Below are 26070 nucleotides of genomic sequence, written 5' to 3'. Positions count from 1 at the left end.
TAGTAGTGTATTTAGACCGAGGAGCAGGAGTTTGTTCACCAAGATCTGTGGGACAATAGTGCTGAATGTCGAACTGAAATCCAGAAACCGCATTCCAACATAAGTGTCCTTGTTTTCTAGGTGTGTCAGGGCCAGGTCAATGACTGGTGCTATGAGTGATTCTGGCAGTAAGCATTTTGGTGAGTGTCCAGCGTGGCAGGAATGGAGTTTATGATATGTGCCATTATCAGCCATTCAAAGCTCTTCATCGTGATTGGCATCTGTGTCTCTGGGCGGTAGTCATTTAGTTCTGAAGGTGTAGAGTTCTTTGGTACAGGGATGATCATGGTTGATTTGAAGTATGTGGGGACAGCAGCCTGGATGAGTGAAGTGGTTACATAAGTCTTGTGCTCTTTATTTCTGTGTGACCAGAGATGGAGAAAGACAATGGAACGAAACAGATCCAAATAAATGATGACAGCTTCATGAGGTTAAAAGGAAGTTGGATGAGGGATACTGGCTGCTGGCTGTCTTGGTTCTTCTGGCTGCTACAGTGTGTGTATTTTAAAGTGTGAACGGCTTTTTAGCTGTTTTCTGTTTTCAATCTGGATGGCTATCTTTGACGATCCTGATATACCCATAGTACATCTTGGAATCCTCCTCTCTCTTACTTGCCAAGGATATTTCATGTCCCCTTTTCTCCCTCCTAATCCTTAAGTTCTGACCTACACTCTTCCTCAAGTGATTCATACAATTCCAGTCGCCTATATTGTCATATGCTTCTATATTTTTCCTGATGAAACCTTCAGATTGCAAGGCATCTTTATTTTAATTCAAAGATTGAAAGTACATTTATTATCAAAGTATGTATGGAGTATACAACCCTGAGATTCATCTTCCCACAGACAGCCACGAAACAAAGAAAACCGTGGAACCCGTTCAAAGAAAAACACCAAACCCACACGTTAAAAAAATCATGCAAACAGCATAAAAAAGAGTGAAAAATGCAGAATGTAAAAAGGAGTGGCCAGAAACCAGAAACCCATCATAACGTGAACTACGAAGTCCAAACTACAAACTGTGTCGTTGAAACCTTGCCCAGAACCGCCACTCCGACACCATCCTCCGGCAATCATATTAAAAAAAAACTTGCACTGTTTTACATTCACATACTGCACTTTCTCTACCTCCCTGAGATCCTGATGAGAGAAGAAGTGTTGTTCTTTCCAGAAGTTGTTCTTTATTTGTTTGTGGATTGTTGGCAAAGCTACCATTCTTGATTACCCTCTTATCAAGTTACTTCTAAGCCATTTGAAGAATGCAGCCAAAAGTTGACCTCAAATCGAGATCAGATACTTAATCAGCTGGTGGTTGTCCTCCTTCCTGAAATATAGTTTTGCTTCTTCATCATTCTGAAGTTTGCTAATTTCCTCTTGCAAGCTCTCTGGCTGTTCTTTCACCTTGTAAAGGAATGGGTTAATTATCCTTTCAGGAATTTCCAGATTGTTCAAATCCTTGAATCAGTTCTGAAAATCCTTCTTCAATGACTGCAGGAATAAACAGTACTCTTTCAAATCACCATCTGTGAAAGAGAGTGCCGTACTTTCCATGCGGGGAAATTGTGAGAACATTCCTCTCCCAATGTTTTGCTTATATATTTCCAATATTCCAATTAAAGTGGACACTGCACTTTTTGCTTGGATTGAATTGAAATTCTCACCCTGCAGTTCCATAATTAGAATGTTCATTTTGGTTGGGTATGCCACATCTCCTCATAGAAGTTCAATCTTGTTTCCCCAGCTCTTGTCGACTTAGAGCAAAAATTCAACCACAGTGTCAAAAAGATCGAAGAAACATTTTAAGCAGCAGCCTTTTGATGGCCAATGCATTTCAGTGTGAAGAAGCATGCATTCAAACTTTTCATTGTTATCTTGGCATAACTGGCGAAATATTCTGCAATTTCATGGATGAGCTTTAATTTTGTTGATGGCAGATATTACAAGAGTCATGCTTGAAAAAAGTCACTAGCTGAGGATTTTGGCTGCGAGATGTTGATGATGAATTACACAATGGATTGCAAACAGACTTGGAATTTCTTTTCTCATAAATGCCACTAAACCAGCATTGCAACCTGTCGTATATGGCGCTCCAGTTGTTGCACAAGAAATCATGTTCCTAATCAGAATACTTATACGCATTTTGAGCTCGGTTGATTCTCGGTTGATATTTGTTTTTAACTTTTTGCAAAAAGAGAATCTCTTCGTTTTTAATAAACCATACATATGCCAATAGCAATGCCCCGTTGTCTCGCACAGTTCACTCATCCAGTTGTATCTCTGTCTTTTGTAGCTCTGTGCATAGTTCATACTCAATGCCTTCACTCATTTCATCAATATGATGAGCTACAGAGTTATTACTCAGAGAAATTGGTTTTAAAATACGAGTATCCATTTCGAGAACAATGGTGAGCATTTCTGATACAGTAGGTGTTACTAATCTTTCACCAGTTGTATGAGATTTTCCACACTTTACAATAATTTTGGAAATGTTATAAGAAGCAATAAGACCACTACCAAGGTCATTTTCAGCTTTCTTGGCAAATGACTCGAATGCTTCTTTCATCTTCTGGAACTGAGTAATATCATAAGTAGCCTTTTCAGGGTGTCTTTTACGGAAATGTTCCTGCAATCCTGATGGTTTCATGGCTTCATTAGACAGTACAGTATTACAAATAAGACACCTGGAGCATCATTGATCTAACAGGAATGGAATAAAATCATACTCCAGGTATGTAACATTATATTGACTCAATATAATGTAGTTTCTGTTTCTTAGCAGGATTAGAATTTAAGGCTTCACAGCCTTTAGACTCAGAGATTGTGCAGTATGTATTTATCCATCTTTAATGGGGCAAAATTAAAGTAAAAAATTAACACAAACTGGGAATGCCTGTGAGATGTTGACGACGTCAGCGAGTTGACACAGATGGAATGGTAGTAGTGGCACACAAAGGATTGGCGAGGCGAAGATGAAGAGGATTACAACAGTGAAAATTCCGTTGACAAGGATTCAGATTGGGATCTGAATGTTAGTCAGGACAGAGTTGGTGTTCTACCTTTATACTATTCCAGTTAGCCCAATTGACCAATCACATAAGGTCTCATAGTCCCCAAAGATGATTCTTGACTGCACGTATGAAGCAGAGGTCGCTTTGAACACCTTAAGAGGAATCCTCGGGGTTGGCAGGTTCACTGATAGGCTTTATTTCACCGTTTGGTTCCGACCAGCTGAGTATTGTTGCGCAATCTCTTTTCTGTTACATCTGTAGAGGAAGTTGAGAGGGTGAACTTGGCTTTCCAACTGTTAAGTTGTACGAACTTGATCTGTGCCGCGAATCAAGGGGAATGTTGCTAATTTATTCATCGCCTATAATGTCTGTTTGGTTGGTAAAGTTGGATGAGTTTGCCGAGTTTCAGACACGTTGTGACGACGGGTGCTCACCGCCTGCAAAGCTGTGGTCCTTCCTGTGTTCCAGTGCCTCATCCTTGTTCTTGGAAGTGCCTGCTCTACCAGCAGTTGGTCAGGTCTTGTGCTGCTTACCACCCCCCCCCCCAAGAATCTTGAATTACCCCCAATAACTATTTCCCCTAACGCCCCCTTAGGCCATGTAACCCCTCTCCTTTTGGGAATCACTGGTTTAGCCTTTCATTCCTTGCACTGTCAGTGTGCAGTGGGTGCAGCGCGTATAATCTGTAAAATGTTTTGTAGTTATTTGTCCAGGGTGAGGCTATTCCAACAGGGCCTCAAGTATGCGACCTCGAGCATGAAAAGGACAAAGGTAGCAGGTTCAATGAAACAGCACCACCTACAGATTCTGCTTTAATCGCACAACTTCCTAACTTTGAAATGTATTGCCATTCCTTTATAGTCGTTGGGTCTAAGTCCTGAGTTTCCCCATCTGGCATTAATGATGGTGTGTGTACCTTCAAATGGACTCCAGCAGATCAAGGAAGTGACTCGTCACTATCTTCTCAAGAGAATTACGAATTGACAATATAATGCTTGCTTTGCCTGTCTAGATCATGAAACTGGATTTAAAAAAAGACAAATACTGTTGTAATACAAAATGAGAGGCCCTCTGAAACTGTGATACCCATGTCATGATTCAAATGAACTTTCATTGATCAATCACCTGTCTGCTCAGTAATATACATTGACATGCTATCCAGCACTACTTCAAACTTAGTAACCCACAGATCTTCAAATGCCTTCAAATCTGGCCTCTTGCATATTGTTTATGTTTTAATTGTTCAATGATTGTTTGACGCTGCCTAGACATTGGGCTCTGCGTAGGCATTTTTGATACATTCTAAGATTCAAGATTGTTTAATGTCATTTCCAGTAGACACTTGTCAAGTAGAACGAAATAATTATTACTCCAGATCAGAAGCAGCACAAAAAACACATTAAGATAAAGAACACAATGATAAAAAGCAATAAATATAATGACATAAGATAGCTTATATATTAGATTGTTCACTTCTGTGTAAAAAAGAAGTGAGGCACATGTATATAGTAGGGTGCCCAGGGATTTTACACAGTACTATAGTAATTTTATGTACTGCCACACAAAAAGATAATTCAAGACATATGTGAGTGATGCTGAACCTGATTCTGATATGGGTCTCTGTTGTGGTCTGAGAGTGGGAAGGGGGCAAGAAGAGGGTAATCATATTTAGGAAAAGGGGAAGGGAGTGGGAAGCACCAGAGAGACATTCTGGAATGATCAATAACCCAATTGTTTGGAATGAAATGATTTTGCCTGGTGTCTCAGGGCTGGATGTGTCTGCACCCACACCGCCCCCTACACCTGGCACTCCTCTGCCACCTGTTCCACACCCCTCATGTGGCACTCTGCCCTCGCCATTCCCAATATCCTTCGCTTCCACCAGATTTACAAGCTTGCTCTCCACTCCATATTGACAAATATAATACTTTGTAAAAGTCTTGGGCACCAGAAATTATATGTATATGTGTTGAAGACACTTTCACAGTACTGTATATACATAAAATGACACTAGGTACAAGAGTGCCTGTGTATAAGGTGACTGACAGGAAGTGATAAAATGGTGGTGGTGGGGTGTTGTGAAATGTAAATATAATGTATCTTTGCTACAGTGAATGCATACTGTATATAAGATCATGCTCTGCCTGTTTACCCACAGTCACTGCCTGTGTATACACTTGAAGTCAAATGTGGAGAAGTTTTATCTGCTCTGCTTGATGACCCGGAAGTTGTTTGCATTCGCCAAGGGTGAATGTCAGGAAGAGAATCCAGACAGTCTGATAAATCATGAAGTATTGACTCCTGGCCAGCTCTATCTGATGTTTTTGAAGGTTAGTGACTCGGAATGGCTTGGAATATGTATATTATTTGCATATTTTATTTGCATTCTCTTCTTAAAGTCATTACTAATGTAGCTAACAATATTTTTCCTGATTTTAATTTTTGAGTTTGTGAAATATGTTTAATTCTCAGTGGAAAGAAACAAAGCATGACAATTGAAGACATGCTGTCGATTTCCTCGCTAACTTTCAATTCCCTGGCCCTGACTGCCTCATTTTCACCATAGATGTCCAGTCCCTATACACTTCTATCCACCATCAAGAAGGCCTTGAAAATCTCTGCTTTCTTAATAGAAGAACCTACCAGTTCACCTCCACCACCACCCTCCTCTGTCTGGCCGAACTGGTCTTCACCCTCAACAATTTTTCCTTCAACTCCTCACACTTTCTCCAGAGTCGAGGAATAGCCATAGACACCTGCATTGGCCCCAGTTATGTTTGCCTCTTCATTAGCTTTGTAGAACAGTCCCTGTTCAAAACCTTCCCTGTAATGCTCCCAAACTTTTCCTGGGCTACATTGATGACTGCATGGATGTTTCATGCACCCATGCTAAGCTCGTTAATTTCATCAACTTTGCCTCCACCTTCCACCCTGCTGTTAAATTCACTTGGTCCATTTCTGACACCTCTCTTCCCTTTCATGATCTCTCTATTTCCATCTCTGGAGACAAACTGTCTCCTGACATATTTTATAAACCTACCGATTCCAATGATTATTTTGACTAAATCTCTTCCCGCCCTGTCTCCTGTAAAAATGTTATTCTGTTTTCCCAGTTCCTTCATTTCTGTCGTATTTGTTCCCAGGATGTGGCTCTCTTTTCCAGTACACCAGAGATGTCCTCCTCCTTCAAAGAACGGGGTTTCCCTTCCTCCACCATTGATGCTGTCCTCACCCGCATCTCCTCCATTTCCCGAATATCTGCGCTAACCTTATCTTCCCGCTGCCTTAACAGAGCCTGTGAGCCTCTACATCCAACACATCATTCTCCACAACTCCTGCCGTCTATTTCCAAACATATATTTACCTCCCCCCACCTCAATTTCTGCAGGGATTCTCCCTCTGTGATTCCCTTGTCCACTTGTGCCTTCCCACTTATTCCCTCCTGCCACTTATTCCTGCTAGCAGCCTAAATGCTACACCCTCCCGTTCACCTCCTCCCTCACCTCCAGTCAGACCTCAAACAGTTCTTCCAGGTGAGACAACACTTCACTTGCAAACCTGCTGGGGTCGTCTAGTGTGTCCAGTGCTCCCAGTGCCTCCTGTAAATTGGGGGACTGCTTCATCTAGCACCTCCGCTCCATCTGCCAAAAGTGGAACTTTCTGGTAGCTAAACGTTTAAATTCCAATTCCCATTTTGATGTGTTGGTCCATGGCCGCCTCTTATGCCACGATGAGGACAGCCACAGGGTGGAGGACCAACACCTTATATTCCGTTTGGGTAGCCTCCAACCTGATGTTATGAATATCGATTTCTCCTTCCAGTAAAACAAATTCCCTCCCCCTCCCTCCTCTTCTATTAACCACTCTGGCCTCTTCTCCGGCCTTTCTGGGTCCCCTCCTCCTTCCCTTTTTCCTAAGGTCCACTCTCCTTTGCTATCAGATTCCTTCCTCTCTTGCCCTTTACCTTTCCTACATACCTGGCTTCACCTATCACCTTCCAGCTATCCTCCTCCCCCTCCCAACCTTTTTATTCTGGTGTCTTCACCTTTCCTTTCCAGTCCTGAAGAAGGGTCTCGGCCCAGAGCTTCAATGGTATATTCATTTAAGTAGATGCTGTTTGACCTGCTGAGTTCCTCCAGTATTTTGCGTGTGTTGCAGAATTTCTTGTGTTTATGATAACGTGCCTTTTTCAGTGTGGTCATACAGTATGAAGCGTTAGGTTGATTTGGTGATACTTGCTTTTAAGTCAGCTGGTGATAATACAAACAAAGATGCACAATGCCTATAGCAGGCTTCAACAGATCAGAATGTACTCGCGTAGAGAGAAAACTTGAGCCAATATCCACAGAATTTGATATTGAGTCTAAAAGACTGCAGCTTTCCCGACTAGAAGGTGATGTACTGTTTCTCAAGCGAGTATTGGACTTCATTGTGGAGGAAGCTACCGAAAGACAGGTCAGAGTTGGATGGAGAATTGGTGAGAAGCACCAAAAGCATCTAGTTGCCCCTGTGCAAAGAGGTCACCCAACTGCATTTGGCTCCTCCAGTGTAGAGGAGACCATGTTTTGAACACCAAATGCAGTACACATGTTGGAAGGGGTCCAAGTAAATCACTGCTTCATTTGGAAAGACCATTTGGATCTCTGGATGGGAAGAAGCGATGAGTCTTTTACAGTTATGTCGAATAGAGTGGGGAAGAAATGCAGGGGGACTGAAATGTATGAAATGTTGAAAGGCAAGGTGAGAGAGATGTGGGATCATGCTGGGACTGGCAGAAATACAGAGCTGCTAGGATGGAAGGCAAGCACCAGTGAAATTATCCTTGTTCAACAGTATTGTACTGTTTGTATGTATGAGTGGCAAGTTACTCTGTTTTAGTTGAGAGTGGAGCTGGGCTGGATAATCAGGTGAATTCACTGAATCACAATACTGGCTGTTTAAAGTGCTTTTGAGTAGGGTGGGGGATGTCCAACAGATAGAGCCTTTGTTACATGTCTCAGCCACGGTACTAGCCACTTCACTTGAATGACTTCCTCAATACTACACTGATCTCAAATTCTGGGTAAACTAATAAACAAAACCTAAAAGCTGAAACCTTTTTCGGTAACATGTTGACCAGTGATTTGACATTCTTTACTGTGTGCTCAGCATTTTGTGGAAGGTCACAGGCTGATATGTTTGAATATTGTCACATTTATCCTTTTGCTGACCTCCTTGACTTCTCTTGCCTTTAATGGGAGCATAGCATCAGTACTTTCCATGGGGGTTATGTATACGGCACTAGGCAGTCAAGTTTGGAAAAAATCCACCAGAATTACTGTTTTAACTATTCAATTAAGCTTCCATATTATTTCACATGCTGCTTTATCTAAATCCTATCGTTGAATAATTTATTTTTCCCTTTTTGTGACCCGGCATTGTTCACTCCTTCAGGAAGATGCTGCTGCTCTTAGCTCATTGTTACAGCTTCTCTGAGCTGCTCGCATGGCGGCACAAGGCAGATTTCAACTCTGTTGTGTGAGGTTCAACAGTCTCTAGTGCAGTTTGTATTTAACCTAATTTGGAAATAGATGAATCTTTGCTGGCTTGCTGCTAGATTAGTTAGTGTAGTTCAGAGAAGAGTGACGGCAAGTTGTGTACTGCAGAATTCCACTAAATTTTTGATTGTAGTTGTGTAAGCCATTTGAGCTCATGTTGATTCCAGTATATCTTTCCTCCTCCTCCCCTCCTGCTCCCCTTGCCCTGCACCTTCTTCTAGGAAGAGATACAAAACCATAGGGACATATACCGCCAGGCTCAAGAGCAGCTTCTATCCTGCTGTTAAGGGACTCTTGAATGGATCTTGTATATGATAAAGATGACCCCCTTGACTCCCAATCAAACTCATTATCATTGCAGTTTATTATATACTGCACTGCACTTTCTCTGTAATTGTAACACTAATCTCTGCATTCTGTCATTGTTTTCCTTTTGTGCAATCTTGATATACTTTTGTATTTAATGCATGCATTTCTAAATGACAATAAGCGAGGACTGAGTGTCCTCATAATCTAAATATAAAGTCTAAAATCTGGGCAGCTTTTTACTGTATCTCGGTACATGTGATAATCATAAAAAAATATGATTATTGCTTGCTTGCAGGAGAAGATGGAGTTCTGGTTACAATCCATAAAACTAGCACTGGACAAAAAGAGCCAAAAAGGAGCCATCCAAATTAATTCTGAAAACCTGATGAAAGTGTTTAACTTGGTGGCAGATCTATCGCGCCCATTTGAGTACCTCTTGGCCACAGGAAACCTGCGCTCAAAATCAGGTGAATATTTTGCTGTAAGATGCCCAAGTGCTTAGTGCAGCTGGCGAATGAGCAGTTGCGATAAAGTCAATGGGAAAATTCTACCTGCTTCTGAATGTAACTTAATAAAATATATTTTATAGTTTTAAACAGAAATTACATAATACTTAATCAGTTAATTGTACGAATTAGCAAAGCTTCTGTTGTTCTTGAACCAACGCAACAATTGTAGTGGGTGGAACTCTTAATCCTACACCCATTTGTTTGGATATGTTGATGATTCTGCGTCGGCCTACTCATTAGTTCAGAATGGAAGCAAGGTACAGCATGTAAGCAAAATGTTTTTGGGTATTAATGGTTTTATTCTGTAATCCAGCAAGTCTGCTAGTTTGGGACTATCAAAGTCCCAGGTGTATAGAGAAAAATCCTTCCAGCTTTGATGGGAATAACACACTGACTAAACTTGGATAAATTAAAACACCACATGAAAACAGCAAAGTAGGATTATGATAAATCACCTTTGTGTTTATTGCATGGATATTTGGATAGCTGGTCACATGCTGAAGTTTGTTAATTATTAATATAATCTAAGGGCTGTGAACATGAAAATTGATTGAAGTCCGATTCCAAAAAAGTAATAGTCCCTCTTGGGTGATAGGGGGTTTTGCCCAGAAAAGAAAATGCATTTTTATTTCCATTAAATGAATTTGCACTGGAGTAAGCCTAATTGCATTTTTTTATTCCTGATCACCCATTAATATTGGCAAATTATATTTTGGCATTTGGCCAAAACCTGCTGGTTGAGTGGCACAGTGGTACAGGAGTTAGTGCTGTAGCAGTGCTACTCCTGTATTTCAGGATTAATCTGACTCCTGGTAGCCTCTCTGGATTGACTCTGTGCAATTTCCTTGAGCAATCTGGTCTCCTGCCACGTCCCAGTGATGTGCAGGTGGATTAACTCACTGCTGTAAATTGCCTCTGCTATAAGTGGGTGTTAGGAGAAGATGTACGTGTTCATAGGAGAACAGGTTATAGGGAAATACAGGACTGCGGAAAGGTCTGAGGCACATATGGCTAGTGTGCCTAAGACTCCTGCACAGTACTGTAGTAATTTTATGTATTGCTGTGTACTGCCGTCACAAAAAAAACCCAAAAGTTTCATGACATAGGTGAGTGCTGATAAACCTGATTCAGATATGGGTCTCTATTGTGGACTGAGAGTGGGCAGGGGGCAGTGACAGGAGAATTGTCATTGGGAAAAGGGGAAGGGTGAGGTGGAGCGAGTGGGCAGCACCAGAGAGATTCTGTAATGATCAATATTCCACTTATTTGGAATCAAATGACCTTGCCTGGGGTCTTGGAGCTGGGCGTGTTTCCACCTGCACCATACCATGCCCCTGGCACTCCTCCTCTGCCACTTGTCCCAGAGTGCTCCACCCTTGCCATTCCCAACATCCTTTGCTCCCAGCAGATTTATAAACTTGCCCTCCACTCCAAGTTGACAAATACACTGGGAATCAGAGCGCCAGCATAGATTTGATGATAGAATGGCCAACTTTTACAAGGGAAGGGAAATGTGAGAAAAGAAAATATTTTTCATATAAGCAATTCTTGATAGTAGTCTCATTTACAGCAGAAAGATATAGTGGTGAATATATTCATCTGCAGGATACACCTTGTATATCACCTAAGGAAATGCCATTTTTCGTAGTTAAGAGCTCCAGCATGTACAGCTGATGGAAATTTACAAGGAGGTTCATTTTTTGCCCTGTTGCTTGTAGAACAGAAACTCTGAAAAAGCAATTGTTTTCTTTATTTCCAATCATTCAAAACTATTTAACTGCAAAGATATTTGTTTAAAAGTTACTGAAAAGCACCCAAGAGCAGGGGGCCCCAACCTTTTGGCACTGCGGACCGGCCGATCCCGGGGGGGGGGGCAGTTGCCAATGGACAAAAGTAGCAGTCAAATACGTTGTGTTTACCTCGAGAAAGACTACAATGACCATAAACCCTTGCGCGGGCACCAGTGCATATGCGTGAGTTGCTCATGCGTGTACGTGCCTACTTTTTTCTACAAATTGTTTTCAGCAATTCTGCTCGCGGGAGCTGGGGCGGGGGGGGGGTGTTAATCACAACCGGAATATAGGTGATAAGTGGCTAATACACTCAATTTCATTTCTAAAGGGGTTTATCTAACCAATTTAATATTAAAGACATAGCGCATATTTTCCTCGCATGAATATAGTGATAAATTAATTATCAGGGGAGCTTGAAGTAAGTGTTGAATGAACTTCCAGTAGAAGTGGTAGAGGCAGGTTCGATATTATCACTTAAAGAAAAATTGGATAGGTATATGGGCAGGAAGGGAATGGAGGGTTATGGGCTGAGTGCAGGTCGGTGGGACTAGGTGAGAGTAGCGTTCGGCACGGACTAGAAGGGGAGAGATGGCCTGTTTCCGTGCTGTAATTGTTATATGGTTATATAAGTCAACAGCCTCATAACATTTAAAGTAACATTTGGTTACTAAACACACAGCACATATTTTCCCTGTATGAACATATAAAATCATTGCAACACACCAATATCGCTGAATCAGTGGGAGCCCTGGGCTTGTTTCCCTGCAACAAGACGGTGCCATTGAGGGGTGATGGGAGACAGCAATACTTGAAGGGGGTTCCTTATGTCCAGTCTATTCCACAATTTAGTTTTCGTTGCATTCCTTGCAGAGATATGTTGGAAATGGAAGCAACATTTTCAGTGCTTTCGTGGCTATTTCAGGATATTTAGCCTTGACTTTGATCCAAAATGCCAGCAGAGGTGTTATGTCAAACATACTTTTCAGCCTGCCGTCATTTGCAAGCTCGTGGAGTTGATCTCCTTCCGGCGCGGACATGGATGACGCGCGGGTCATGATCTCGCGTGCCTTCAAGCTCAACAGTGGGCGTGACAGGGAATGAGGGAAGGTGCAGCTGACTCATGTCGCCAAATCGTATTGTTTCCTCGCGGCCTGGTCGCGCATGCTTTGCGGCCCGGCACCGGTCCGCAGCCCGGTGGTTGGGGACTGCTGCCCTAGAGCACTCTTTGTTTAAAAACTACATTTGTATAACATCCAAATAAATAAATATTATACAAACTGTACCTGACTAAATCTATCACAAAATAGGGCAGTTCCTATTTCTTGCAATAATCCTAACCCTGGCAATTACCATATTTATTTTAATCTTATTTTTCATTTCTGATCCAAGGTTTGGGAATGCTGCAAGATTCGGGTCTGTGTATTGTGGCGGACAAGTTGAATTTCATCCGTTATCTTTCCCATTTCCGCTGTGTACACAGAGGGGCAGCCTTCGCTAAGATGAGAACCACCTCTGTGCGCAAGTTGCTCCCAGAGTCTTGGGGCTTCCTTTGTCCTGTGCACACTCCGGATGGAGAACCCTGTGGGTTGATGAATCACCTGACGGCAATTTGTGAGATTGTGACCCAGACGTCAAGTACAGTCTCTCTGCCAGCTCTACTTTGTGCACTTGGTAAGTGATAGGGGGTTTGTACCTTTATTGAGTTTCTTCTAACTAGAAATGACTACAGTATAAATTCCTTTCAGAATTCATGTTGATGCATAACTATTGCAACTGTGCATACTAAAGTATGCACCTAAGCCATTAAACTGAATGGAAGTACCTGCTACTTGTACACAGGGTGTTTTTGGTTCTTCTTGTAAAAAAACATTTGTGGGCACAATTATAGTGACAAATATAAAGAACAAAAATTTGAAAGTTACGAAAGAATCAAAAAACAGGAGACCAATGATTGTTTTTCAGACCTGATGGGTGTAAGCAGTGGCATATACAACACACAAGATGTTCTTTGGCCCATGAGATCTGTACCCTCAATTATGCCAATTTAAACAAATCCCATCTGCTGCATGTGCTTCATAATCCCTTTATTCCCTGCCTATTTATGTGCCTGTCTTAATGTTTCTCATATTTTGCTGTCCTATCTGCTTTTACCACCTCCCTGATTGCGTTTTCCAGGCACCTGCAACATCTTGTTTTGTGTTTTATTAAAAGAAATTTCCTTGTAAGCCTCCTTTGAATTATCTCCTCTCACTTGAAAACTGTGCCCTCTGGTCTTTGATGTTTCCATCCTGGGGAAAAGTCTGACTATGTACACCTTTCATAATTTTATATGATTCTGTCAGGTTGCCCCATTGCCTCTGACACTCCAGAGAAATCAATCCAAGTTTGTCCACCCTCTTCTCATAGATAGTACTCTCCAAGCCACAGAACATCCGTTTTGTTTTCTGCACCAAAGCCTCCACTTGCTTCCTTCAGTGAGCGGACCAGGACTGCACATTATACTGAAAGTCTGGCATAGCCATATTTAGCTGCATAAAAGCGGACATATAGAGATTGCTGTCTCCCATGAGCCAGTGTTCAGATCACATCTCTGTTAAAGTGGGTGAAAGCCAGAGCCCTTGGGAAAAGTCATGGAGAGTGTGCAGATGCCACATGAGCAGTGTCAGAGGTGAGGATTGAACCTGTTAGGCAGCCAATGTGCAACCAGAGGAAAAAATATCACGTCTCATTCTGGAAATTGCACTTCAGTACTGTTAAAACCTCAAGAGTGGGTGCAGGTCTACTAGAAAGGTTCTGGGGGTGGTTCTTGTTTGAATTTAATCACATTTAAGGTAGTTCGTTTGTTTACACAGGGTGTCCATAAGTTCGTAAACCGGGGAGGGCTTGTATGATTGAAGGAGCAGCAGTATCGTACAATCATTGAAAATACTGCTGTTGTGGTGGGTGTGGAGGCATGAGAGATATTGGAATTTGGTGGAGAGTTCCCGCTGAGATTCCCCCACCAGTTTGTTCTTTGCTCTGCTGCAGATTGTGCTTGCAAATCAGGGCTCTGCTATGAACGGTTCTGCTCTGTGTGTTCTGCAGGTGTTACCCCAGTCGATGGAAAACCCAGCCAGCCATACTCTGAGTGCTACCCAGTTCTGCTAGACGGCGCTGTAGTGGGTTGGGTAGAGAAAGAGAAAGGACCAAGTATTGCTGATGCGCTGCGCAACTTTAAAGTAGGTATTGCTTTTATTTTTTCTTTGAACTATTTTATGTGGTGGCTACTGGGGGGAATGGTTTACTGGAATACAGTGGTCTTTCTTGCTGTCTGCACCCCATCTACCAGAGACTTGCACTTTCTCCTTTCCTCAGCTGCCAATCAATCTGGTTGCCAATAAAGGGAGTTTAGGAAATTGGAACATCTTGGTCAGGAGATTTGTCCTTGAGCAGACAAACACTGTGTCTGTGGCACAGAATTGAGAATCCTCTCTGTATTTTGTTGTCTGTTACTAGTAGTACTTCACCCTTGTCATACATATATGGTAATGAAAATATGCCCTTTGTAACTGGAGAACCACTTTTCTTTCTGTAGCTGATGGGTTTACTGGAGGTTGTGTTCAGTACTTTTGGAAATGTGTGATAAATGCAAGAGGATATCAACAAAAAAAAATTGAAATTTTTTGCCTTAAATGGAGGGATATTAAAGAAGGAAGCAATATTTCTTTCCCATCCTTATGGAGAGCCATCTATAGCAATCAGGCACCAATACTTGGGATTTCCCATTAAAAACAGTTTTGCTTCTTTATTTAAGGAGGCATTTTTTGCATTGGAGGCTGTTCTGAGAAGGGTCATTTGGTTGATTTCCTGGGATGAGGGTGATATCTGACAACGAATGACTGAACAGATTAGGTATCCTACACACTGAAAAATGAGAGGTGATCTTAATGAAATGAAGGTGGTTCCAAGGATGCTTAACACAATGAGTGCAGCTCATGGAATCCAGAGCTAGGGAGCGTGGTTTCAGAATAGGAGATCTCCTAATTTAAATGAGATATATATAGGTTTCAGAGGGTGTGCACGTGCTAGGGTGACTAAGACTTTTATACAGTACTGTATTTTTCAACAAGGAGCTGCGAGCGAGTTTGTAGACCTGGTGGGAGCAAAAGGTGTTGGGTAATGGCGAGGGTGAAGTGCCACAAAAATAGTGTGGGACAGGAGTGCCGGGGCAGGGGTGCGGGTTGCCGCTGGTACAGACGCACCCAGCCCTGAGACACCAGATAAGGTTATTTGTTTCCAAACAGGTGGTTTATTGATCATTACAGAATGTCTTGTGCTTCCTGCTCCCTGCCCTCTCCCTTCCCTTCCCAACCATGATTCCCCTCTCCCTGGCCCCTTTCCACTTTCAGTCCACCATAGAGACCCATATCAGAATCCGGTTTATCATCACTCACATATGTCATGGAATTTATTTTGTTTTTTGCAGCAGGAGTACAGTGTAATACATAAAATTACTACAGTACTGTGCAAAAGTCTTAGGCACCCTAGCTGTATACATGTGCCGAAGACTTTTGCACAGTGCTGTAATTCTTGAGCAGCCAATGGAGATAGCTTAAATTCTTTAATGTAATTACTGTAATTAAGGATAAAAGTTTGCTTTATTTGTCACATATACATTGAAATGTGTCGTTTTGTGTCAGATCAATGAGGGTTGTGCTGATATGGGTCTCTATTGTGGACTGAGTGGGAAAGGAGCAGGGAGAGGGGAATCATGGTTGGGAAAAGGGGAAGGGAGAAGAGAGGGAGTGAGAAGCAGCAAACACTGAATGAATTAGGTGGTGATTCATTTCCCATATGTGTTGCCATGGTCATTCTGGCACCAACGTAGCAGGCCCACAACTCATTAACCCTAACCGTAAGTCTTTGGAGTGTGGGCGGAAACTGGAGCACCCAGAGGAAACACACACAGTCACAGAGAATATGCCTTGCAGACAATGGTGAGAATTGACCTCTTGTTGGCAATCACTAGCATTACACTAACCAGTACACTACCGTGCTGGCCCAACCTCTGTTACTGTGCCACGCTTACAAGAATCAATAATTCTTTTCTCCTCGTTTTCCTGGTTTTGATGTTGCTAATGGCTTATTGAGTTAAAATTCCATGCAATACCTTTCTGAGAGCAGTCTTATTGATGTGTGAACTTAGACGGTGACAGGAAGCCAATGACCCAAAGATTGCAGGGGTCTAACAGCCGTGTGCCATGTCCTGGTTAATGATCAGAGACGAGTACCATCTTGTACTTCCCTCCCACAAAGCTGCCACTCTGCTCGGCTCCGCTTACTCAATACAGGGACAGGCCAAGACCATTTCCGGTCCGTTAGCGAGGAAACTCTGCATTGATTTGTTTATAACAATCATGATAAATAATAGAAAAGATCAGAATTAATGAATCACAGTGTAAAGATCTTTATGGCAATTACACTAAGTTTGTTTTGCTGATAGGTTCTACAAATGAAAAAAGTCCCTTCATGGATTGAAATTGTTCTTATTCCGATGATGGGTAAGCCCGGCATTTACCCCGGACTGTACCTCTTCACCACTATGTGCCGGATGATGAGACCCGTTAGAAACTTGGCCTTGGGAAAAGAAGAGCTTATTGGAACACTTGAACAGGTAACCTACCGGCAATTTCCACATAAAGATTGAACAAATCTAATTGATTGTTTACTAAGTGGTTAAACTGATTCAGATGGAGATGATCCTCAGGCTTAACTTATCTTCAGTATATTAACCCAACTCTTTTCTGTCCCAGCACCTAAATTAACCCAGTCAGAGGCCAGTTTGGCTGAAGGGCCCGATTCTGTGCTGTATGGCTGGCTCTATAAGTAAGAATGAAAAGATAACCAGCAAAGATTAAATAATCCTCTGGAGGTTTAGGTAGATTGAACCACCTAGTATTGTTGTTGCCTCAAAGAAAATGAGCAAATGTGTCTAAAAATCGACTCAGTAGTTGTTGTAACAGTAATGTTTATCCTTTTTAAGTATTGAATAATTTGCTATAATATTGGAACAAGATAGTGCTAAACACTTACAATATCTTGTCATCCTGCAGCTGTACATGAACATTGCCATTACAGAGGCAGATATCTTGCCTGGAATAACGAGCCATCAGGAGCTTTTTCCACACAGCATGCTGAGTGTTGTGGCCAGTTTCATCCCCTACTCTGATCATAACCAAAGTCCTAGGAACATGTACCAATGTCAGATGGGTGAGTAAACTGGGAGCAATTGTGTCATAAACTGTTGTACTGCCTTAACCTGAAATGAAAAGATTGTCAGGAGTTTGGAGAGGTTCTCAGGAGCAGGGAAATCTGTGGGTATAGTTAAACAAATCTATGAATTTAGGGAGGATGCAGAAGAGATTTACAAAAATGATACCAGGAGTGAGGAACTTTTTGTGGATTGATGGACCAGAAGTGATCTTTGGAGAAGAGGAGGGTGAGAAGGGGTGTGATGAGGGTATTTAGAATAATAAAAGGTATAGATGGAGTCAACCTCCTCCAATGATACAAAGGTCAAGCCAGAGAGAACAGAATAAATGTATCTGGCAAAAGAGTTAAAGTTAAGGTTTATAAATATTTTTGTGCAATGAGTGCCTCGAACTGTGTACACACTGCAGGGGAGTAAGGTACTGAAGGCAGATTCAATACTGGCATTACACACAAAATAGAATACAAAAACAAGGATGTAGTTTTGAGATTTTATAAAGCACTGGTGAGGCCTCACTTGGAGTATTGTGAGCAGTTTTGCACCCTTTATCTAGGAAAGGATGTGCTGAAACTGGAGAAGGTTCAAAGGAGGTTCACGAAAATGATTCCAGAATTGAATAGTATGTCATATGAAGAACATTTGATGGCTCTGGGCCTGTATTTGCTGGAATTCAGAAGAATGAGGGTGACCTCATTGAAACCTATTGAATGCTAAAAGGCCTTGATAGAGTGTATGTGGAGAGGATGTTTCCTATGGTGGGAGAGTTTAACACCAGAGGACACAACCTCAGAATAGAGGGGCATCCTTTTAGAATGGAGATGAAGAATTTCTTTAGCCAGAGAGTGTTGAATTTGTGGAATTCTTTGCCATAGGCAGCTGTGGAGACCAGGTCTTTATGTATATTTAAGGCAGAGCTTAATTGTTCAGGGCATGAAGGGATATGGGGAGATGGCAGGAGATTGGGGCTGAGAGGAAAATTGGATCAGCCATGATGAATTGGCAGAGCAGAATCGATGGGTCAGACGGCCTAACTCTGCTCCTATATCTAATGGTCTTGTGCTCTAAAATGCTGGATGATCTCAGTAGGCTAGGCAGCAGCATCTATGAAAATGAGTAAACAGTCATTGTTTTGGGCTGAAACCTTGGTCATTTTCTGCATGTTGCTTGGATTTTCAGCATCTACAGACTTTCTCATCTTCCAGAGTGACATGTATTTGGGAGCCAGATAACTACTCCAAAGGGAAGAAATTGCAGGGCTGGGGATAAGGATATAGGAAGCAAACTAGCTGAATTGCCTCTGTATTGGGCTAGTGTGGACAGAAGGGCCAAATGGCCTCTGTCCGAGTTGCAACCATGGTGATACTATGTGTTATCTCAGTTGAAGATGTTGTCTGCAAAATATTATTGATCATAACTTCACTAATACAACCAAAATACATGCAACATACATCAAAGTTGCTGGTGAACGCAGCAGGCCAAGCAGCATCTGTAGGAAGACTGCACCTCTTCCTACAGATGCTGCTTGGCCTGCTGCGTTCACCAGTAACTTTGATGTATGTTGCTTGAATTTCCAGCATCTGCAGAATTCCTGTTGTTTGCAACCAAAATACATACTTGAATTCTGTATTTTCTGTGTATTGATGAGTGGATTTTCAATTTCCCATTGTATTCCAACAATGGATTTATTTCTCCTTTCTCTTAGGGAAGCAAACGATGGGCTTTCCCTTGTACACTTTCTCAGATAGATCTGACAGCAAACTATATCGTCTTCAGACTCCACAGAGCCCCCTGGTACGACCACATATGTATGACTTCTTTAATATGGATAACTATCCCATAGGAACAAATGCTGTTGTAGCTGTCATCTCATACACTGGATATGATATGGAAGATGCCATGGTATGTATTTACTTACTTTCCTGAATTCAAACCTCTGAACTCTTAATCCACGTCGTGACAATTTGTTTTAATGTTTGAGACCAGTGATTATTTACTTATCATGAAAGGAGCCTTGTCTTTTCAATGTTGACAGATCTTAAGCCTGCAACTAATTTTATTGCACGTCACTGGAGAGTGTTTAGTAAAGAAAACTGAACTTCCTCTATTTTTAAGAAGTCAAAAGTTGAGTTTATTGTTTTGTACAAAGTATATGAATGCATGGTTGCAGTGTCACAGGCAGACTGCATCACAAGCAAAACAAATTATACATAAATTATACACAATTTTTACAAGAACAGTAACACATTTAGAACAAAAAAAACCCCTCCAAGGTCGACTTTAGTACATAGTGACTTTAGTCATAGTGTTGCGAAAGTGTAGTGATTAAGGAGTTGCTGGTTGGTTTGAGAACTGAATGGTTGAAGGGAGAAATCTGTTCTTGAACCTGATGATGTGGCACTTCAGGTTTCAGTGCCGCTGGTCCAATGGTAGCTATGAGAAGATGGTGGGGACCTCTGGCGATGGATGCTGCCTCTTGTTGACACTACTGTCGGTGGAGAGGGATATACCTATGATGGATTGGGCCGAGTGCACTAGTCTCCAGCTGCTTGTGTTCAGAGTGTTCAGTGACGAGCCAGACCTCCTTAACCGCCCAAGAAAGTGCAGGCGCTGGCTCGCTCTTTTTGTGGTTGCATCTACAGTAGTCTTAGGCATGTACGTGTATATAGCTAGAGTGCCTGAAGACTTTTGCACAGTGCTATACTTGTCAACGTGGAGCGGAGAGCGAGTTTGTAAATCTGGCAGGAGCAAAGGATATTGGGACTGGCAAGGGTGGAGTGCTGTAGGAGGGGTGTGGGACAGGTGGCAGAGAAGGTGTGCTAGAGGCGGGAGGTGGTGCAGATGTAGACACACCCAGCCCTGAGATACCAGGCAAGGTCATTTGATTCCAAACATTTGGTTTATTGATCATTACAGAATGTCTCTCTAGTGCATCCCACTCCCTCCCCGCTTTCTTCCTCTTTTCCCCACCATGATTTGTTTTTTGTTGCAGCAGCAGTACAGTGCCATACATAAAATTACTACAGCACTGTGCAAAAGCTTTAGGCACCCTAGCTATGTATATCTGCCTACGACTTTTGCATTGTGCTATACGTGCTAGTCCTATAGCACATCATTCAATATGTTCACATCAGGAATTTAAATCTGCTGTCTCTCTCTACCACTGATCACCCAATGTAGACTGCTGCACATTTGCCCTCCTTCCCCTTTCCTGTAGTCCACAACCAGCTCTTTAGTTTTGCTCATGTTGAGAGAGAGGTTAACCTACATCAAACCGTATGTTTCCATTAGCTGGAATTTGGTTTAAGGATATGGTTGTGTTAAGTTATGTGTATGGTTCTAATGTCATGTGTATTTTGTTTTATTTGAAAGATTGTCAACAAGGCATCATGGGAGCGAGGATTTGCCCAGGGAAGTGTTTATAAAACCGAAATGATTGACCTTGATCAACAAGTTAAGCAAAGTAATGGAAACTTTGTGTTTGGTGTGGCGTCCGGTGAAAAGCGAATAACACACAAACTTGATGATGATGGATTGCCATCCATCGGAGCTGTACTGGAGTATGGCGAGCCATTTTATGGCTATGTGAATATCAACACTGGGGAAAGTTTTGTGATTTACTACAAGTGAGTTTTAATGCAATAACTAACTCCTATTTTCAGTCCAAATACCCAGAGTATTGAGTTCACTTTTGTTGTTTTTTCATCCAAAGGCTGAACTTGTTCTTGTTCTCTCTAAATCTTACATACTGGATAGGAAGGTTAGATGGCTGTTAGTTTTGCCATCTGGACTACTCTATGACAAGTATGACATGTACAGTACTGTGCAAGCTGGGTGCCTAAGACTTCTGCACAGTACTGTATTGGAGCAGAGAGCAAGTTTGTAAATCTGGCGGGAGTAAAGGATGTTGGGAATGGCAAGGGTTTTCCAACCATGTCCCTCTCCCTGTCCCCTTCCCACTCTCGGTCCACAAAAGAGACTCATATCAGAATCAGGTTAATCATCACTCACATGTCATGAAATTTGTTATCTTTGCAGCAGCAGTACAATGCAATATATAAAATTACTGCAGTACTGTCCCTAAGACTTTCGTACAGTACTGTGTGGTGTTTATACAAAATACTGAATGAATTGTGTGGTGATTCATTCCCCGTTTGTGGGAAGATAGCCAGTTGATGTGAGACCTGTCGGTAGTGCTCTTTATAGAGGTAGCATGCAGCATAGTTAAAGGGGAATGTCGGTGGATACTTACAGATTTTCAGAAACCATTCAATAATGTGTCACATCAAAGGTTATTGCACTCAAAGGAAAGTGCTGTTGTCAATGGGCTTTGCGCCAACAGGTTGTGCCATTAATACGGATAGGTGACTGGCTAACTAACAGAAACCAGAGATGGAAAATAATGGATCATTTTCAGATTGGCAAGCTGTAACTAGTTGATGCTGCTAATGTCAAATTTGTGGCTCAAATATTTACGTTCTATTTTAATAATTTCCATGAGAGGAGTAAGGGTATAGACAAATATGCCAATGATACAAAGATATACAAGTATGCATGCAAACTACGAGGATGATATAAGAACTTTTGTAAGGATGTAGATACATTAAGCAGTTTCAGTCAAAGGCGATGTGGGGAAAATAGTTTAGAATTGGAAATGAATTGCATAATACAGTGCCAGATATAAATTCATTCCTGGAGGCTTTTAAATGGGGATTGTTGGGTACTTAAATACAGAAAGAAAAGGGATTTTGGGAAAATGATATGAAAGTGCAATTATTTGTGATAGAGACTGTTACCTTTGTAAAATTCCAAGTTATTAACCTGATCATGGATGGCATATGGTAATTTGGAGATTTAGAGTTAGTGAATTGCAATTAATCTAAATTTTTCTGTTACTTTATCTAGGAGCAAAGAAAGTGCTGTTGTGGATAACATAAAAGTCTGCAGCAATGATAGTGGAACTGCACTGTTCAAGCGTGTCTGCATCACCTTGAGGATCCCTCGCAACCCTACGATTGGAGATAAGTTCGCCAGTCGGCATGGACAAAAGGGCATTTTGAGCCGACTATGGCCAGCAGAGGACATGCCATTCACGGAGAGTGGAATGATGCCGGATATTCTGTTCAATCCCCACGGATTCCCTTCCCGTATGACCATAGGGATGCTGATTGAAAGCATGGCAGGTAAGTCTGCTGCCATGCATGGCCTCTGCCACGACGCTACACCGTTCACGTTCTCTGAGGAGAACTCTGCTCTGGAATACTTTGGGAAGATGCTGCACGCTGCTGGTTACAATTACTATGGGACAGAGAGGCTCTACAGTGGCATTAGTGGGGTGGAGCTGGAGGCAGACATCTTTATTGGGGTGGTTTATTATCAGCGTCTGCGTCATATGGTCTCTGACAAATTCCAAGTTCGGACTACTGGAGCAAGGGATAAGGTAACCAACCAGCCTCTGGGAGGAAGAAATATCCAAGGAGGCATTCGTTTCGGGGAGATGGAACGCGATGCCCTTCTGGCTCATGGCACATCCTTCTTGCTGCAAGACCGCCTCTTTAATTGCTCTGACCGTTCTGTGGCTCGCGTGTGCGTCAAGTGCGGCAGCCTGCTGTCACCGGTGCTGGAGAAACCACCGCCGTCGTGGTCTGCAACCCGCCACAGGAAGTACCAGTGCACCGTGTGTCAGCAGTCGGACACCATTGAGATTGTCTCCGTGCCCTACGTTTTCCGATACTTTGTAGCTGAACTGGCTGCAATGAACATTAACGTCCGACTCAACGTACGATGATCTGGCAGATTCATCTCAGTAGAGTTTTGTAATTGGATTTGTGCAGCTGTTAAGGAAGGGGGAAATATGGGGTAACTTGTAAAATGCAGAAAAGCAAGGCAATTTATAATTAGGTCTTGTGAACTCTTGATGGCAATACGTGCATTTTATTTAAGGATTATGTTGCTTTCTGCAGACTACAAGTAAACATATTGACAATTTTGTTGTCCAAGGAACCTTTTTTAAAAAAAAATAAGTGAATTATGTAACATGACAACAATACCTTCCTGACACTTTTCACAACATAATTCTGTGCATTAAAAAAGGATTTGTTTTATAGATTATGATTTTAGTACAGAGTTGTTACAGTGTGAACAATTTTCTGCAGTAAATTAATGTATTTTTCAAGAAATTTGCTTCAATTTTTATTTCTTAGTACAGGTTGAGTACCCCTTATCTGAAATTCAAAATATCTGAAACTGTCCAAAATCTAAAACTACTTAAGCCCTGACATCATAAATGGAAAATTACACAGTGTGCTGGAAAGATTCACGCAGCCAGTTCTGAGAAGTGACTCCACATATGTAATGAACAAAAGTTAATAGAAACATTAAAAAAGCACTGCATTAAGCGAAAAATGAAGTTCTCAATCGTAGATTGATTGAGTGGATTCGTCAGCGTCTGAGTGAGCATATGCTGCTTAACACTATGCTGACCATGAAACAAGCAAAGATCTATCACAACGACTGAAAATTTAAGGTAATTGTGAATATTCAGCAGGCTGTTTGCAAATAGTTAAGAAAAGGTATGGCATTAAATTTTTAAAGATTTAAAATTTTAAAAATAAAATGCTGATCTGAAGCAGTCGAGGAAATCTTTGAGCTTGGGAAGATCATTACTGTTGAAAATTTAACACCAGAACAAGTCTACATAAAAAAAAGGAAAATATAAGTGCAGTGTACTGTAACCTTTTAATCAAAATATGACATCACAGGTGGAGACTGAAAGCCTGCCATTGTTCGTTGTTCAACAGCTGATTCAGGTTTTCTGATGCTGCTGTGCTGATTCTGTTACCCTGCACACATGTTATTTTCATTACATTAAAGGTATGTAAGACCTGTTACTGTTAAGTACATATGTGTGATGTAGGTCAAATACTGCTTATCAGTAGCACATAAACAGAATTGGAAATTATGGCAATCCCAAGCTATCTCATTATATATTCCAAAATTCAAAAAAATCTGAAATACTTCCAGCCCCAAGCATTTTGGATAAGGGATACTTCTCCTGTACTTACTTCTTATCAAAGTCTTCCTTCATGTTCACATGAGGTTGCACCTCTGCCTATTCCCAGATCTTGGCCCTTCTGCTTTCAAAGAGTTCTTTTATCATAAGCAGTGTGTTTTCTGATTCAGAAAGGCAAGCTGCTAGAGGAACTCAAATGGCATCTGTAGAGCCATACATAGGTATAAATGACATTTTGGGTTGAGATCCTGCACCCTGATTGTTTTCTCATTAATCTGACAACCATTGCAAAGAAAGTGACACCTAAAGCTTTTTTAATTTGACCTCGTGACATGGCTGATAATTCAAGGAATCCATCACTGCTGGGATTGCTCTGTCCATCCATTTGAAATGTTAATCTGTTTCTTTAGTTCGGCATTTTACAGATCCCACTTTCCCTCTGAGCATTTAATTTCCCATCAGTGCTAGGGACACCAATAAACTGGTCAATCATCCCATACTGATTTCATTTGCTATAAGATTCTATTAGGTATTTTCTTCGAATTCTGTAGAGGTCCTTAATTACAAGTCTCAATCTTTTAAGAGCTGCATGAGGTTTCCACAAGACGTTCTCAGATTTGAAGTGCATTCTAATAGTAGAGGCTTTGTTCAGTTTAATCTTTCTTTGCAGCTGCCTTGTTTGTTTATTGGTTACGTGTATCAAGGCACAGTGATAAACTTGTATTCCGTTCATACAGATCAATTAATAACAAAAGTATATTGAGGTGATACAGGGTAAAACAATAACAGAATGCAGAATAAAGTGTTACAGTTACAGAGAAAGTGCAGACAGGCAATAAAAGCCGTGCGTCTGGTTCGCCAGACTGAACTACAGATTGAAGAATTGAATCTCACTGTAAAAGGTGTGAAAGCCTTTTCAAGGGTCTGCTATGTAAGGATGGTGGCGGCTTCTCATAAATTTACAGAATGCTACCACTGTGACTGAGAAAAATGCTGATTAGCAGTGAAGCCACGACAGTGTAATGACACTGTCTTATTACACAGATTCAAAATAAGGTAGATGAACTAATAACAAACGAGTTTGAATAGTATCATATTACTGTTATTACAGAGATGCAGAGGGGGTGACAAAGGCTGGGAAATGAACATCCAAGAGTTTTCTGAGTTTTGTAAGCTAGGCAAAAAAAAAATGGGTGAAGAGTTGGGGTGGAGATGTTATTAAAGTTGAGGTGAATATTGGTGTGGAAAATCAATATGGAATGTCTGAGTGGAGCTAAGTAATACGGAGAGGCATAGAATTCTGTCGCGGGTTGATTATATGCCCCTAACCAAAATTGATTAAATAGTGGATGGAATTAATATTTGGACACTCACGTAAGGAAGGTACAAGAACAGAAGAACGCAGAAGTAGGCTGACTGGCCCCTCAATCGTAGCCTGCCATTCAGTACGACCACAGTGAATATGCTACAGGTCACAACACTTCTGTGTCAGGTCCTTGTTGTCCTCAGTTCCCTGATCTTTAGATACCCCCAATGATGTCACCTGCACAAAATTATCAGAGATTCACCACCTGCTGTGAGGAAAGTCCTATGCTGCTCAGCTTTAAATATCTGCCC

General features: G+C 41.6%; 1 protein-coding gene across 1 annotated transcript in view; it reads left to right on the top strand.

The window, feature by feature from the left end:
• The window catches only part of polr1b (RNA polymerase I subunit B), a 33829-nt gene extending 10126 nt beyond the window's left edge, over positions 1–23703 (top strand). Inside the window, exons 7-15 of the mRNA XM_063072784.1 lie at positions 5205–5376; positions 9188–9359; positions 12584–12865; positions 14279–14412; positions 16677–16847; positions 17287–17443; positions 19147–19343; positions 20814–21067; positions 22347–23703. Coding sequence (XP_062928854.1) covers positions 5205–5376; positions 9188–9359; positions 12584–12865; positions 14279–14412; positions 16677–16847; positions 17287–17443; positions 19147–19343; positions 20814–21067; positions 22347–23229 — 2422 coding nt within the window. The 3' untranslated portion in view covers positions 23230–23703. The remainder of the gene's footprint in view (positions 1–5204; positions 5377–9187; positions 9360–12583; positions 12866–14278; positions 14413–16676; positions 16848–17286; positions 17444–19146; positions 19344–20813; positions 21068–22346) is intronic.
• The last annotated feature ends 2367 nt before the right edge of the window (positions 23704–26070 follow it).

The sequence above is a fragment of the Mobula hypostoma genome, chromosome 2 (genome assembly GCF_963921235.1).
Source record: "Mobula hypostoma chromosome 2, sMobHyp1.1, whole genome shotgun sequence".
NCBI lineage: Eukaryota > Metazoa > Chordata > Chondrichthyes > Myliobatiformes > Myliobatidae > Mobula > Mobula hypostoma.
The sequence above is the reverse complement of the archived record's forward strand: the minus strand, read 5'-3'. Positions and strand labels throughout refer to the sequence as shown.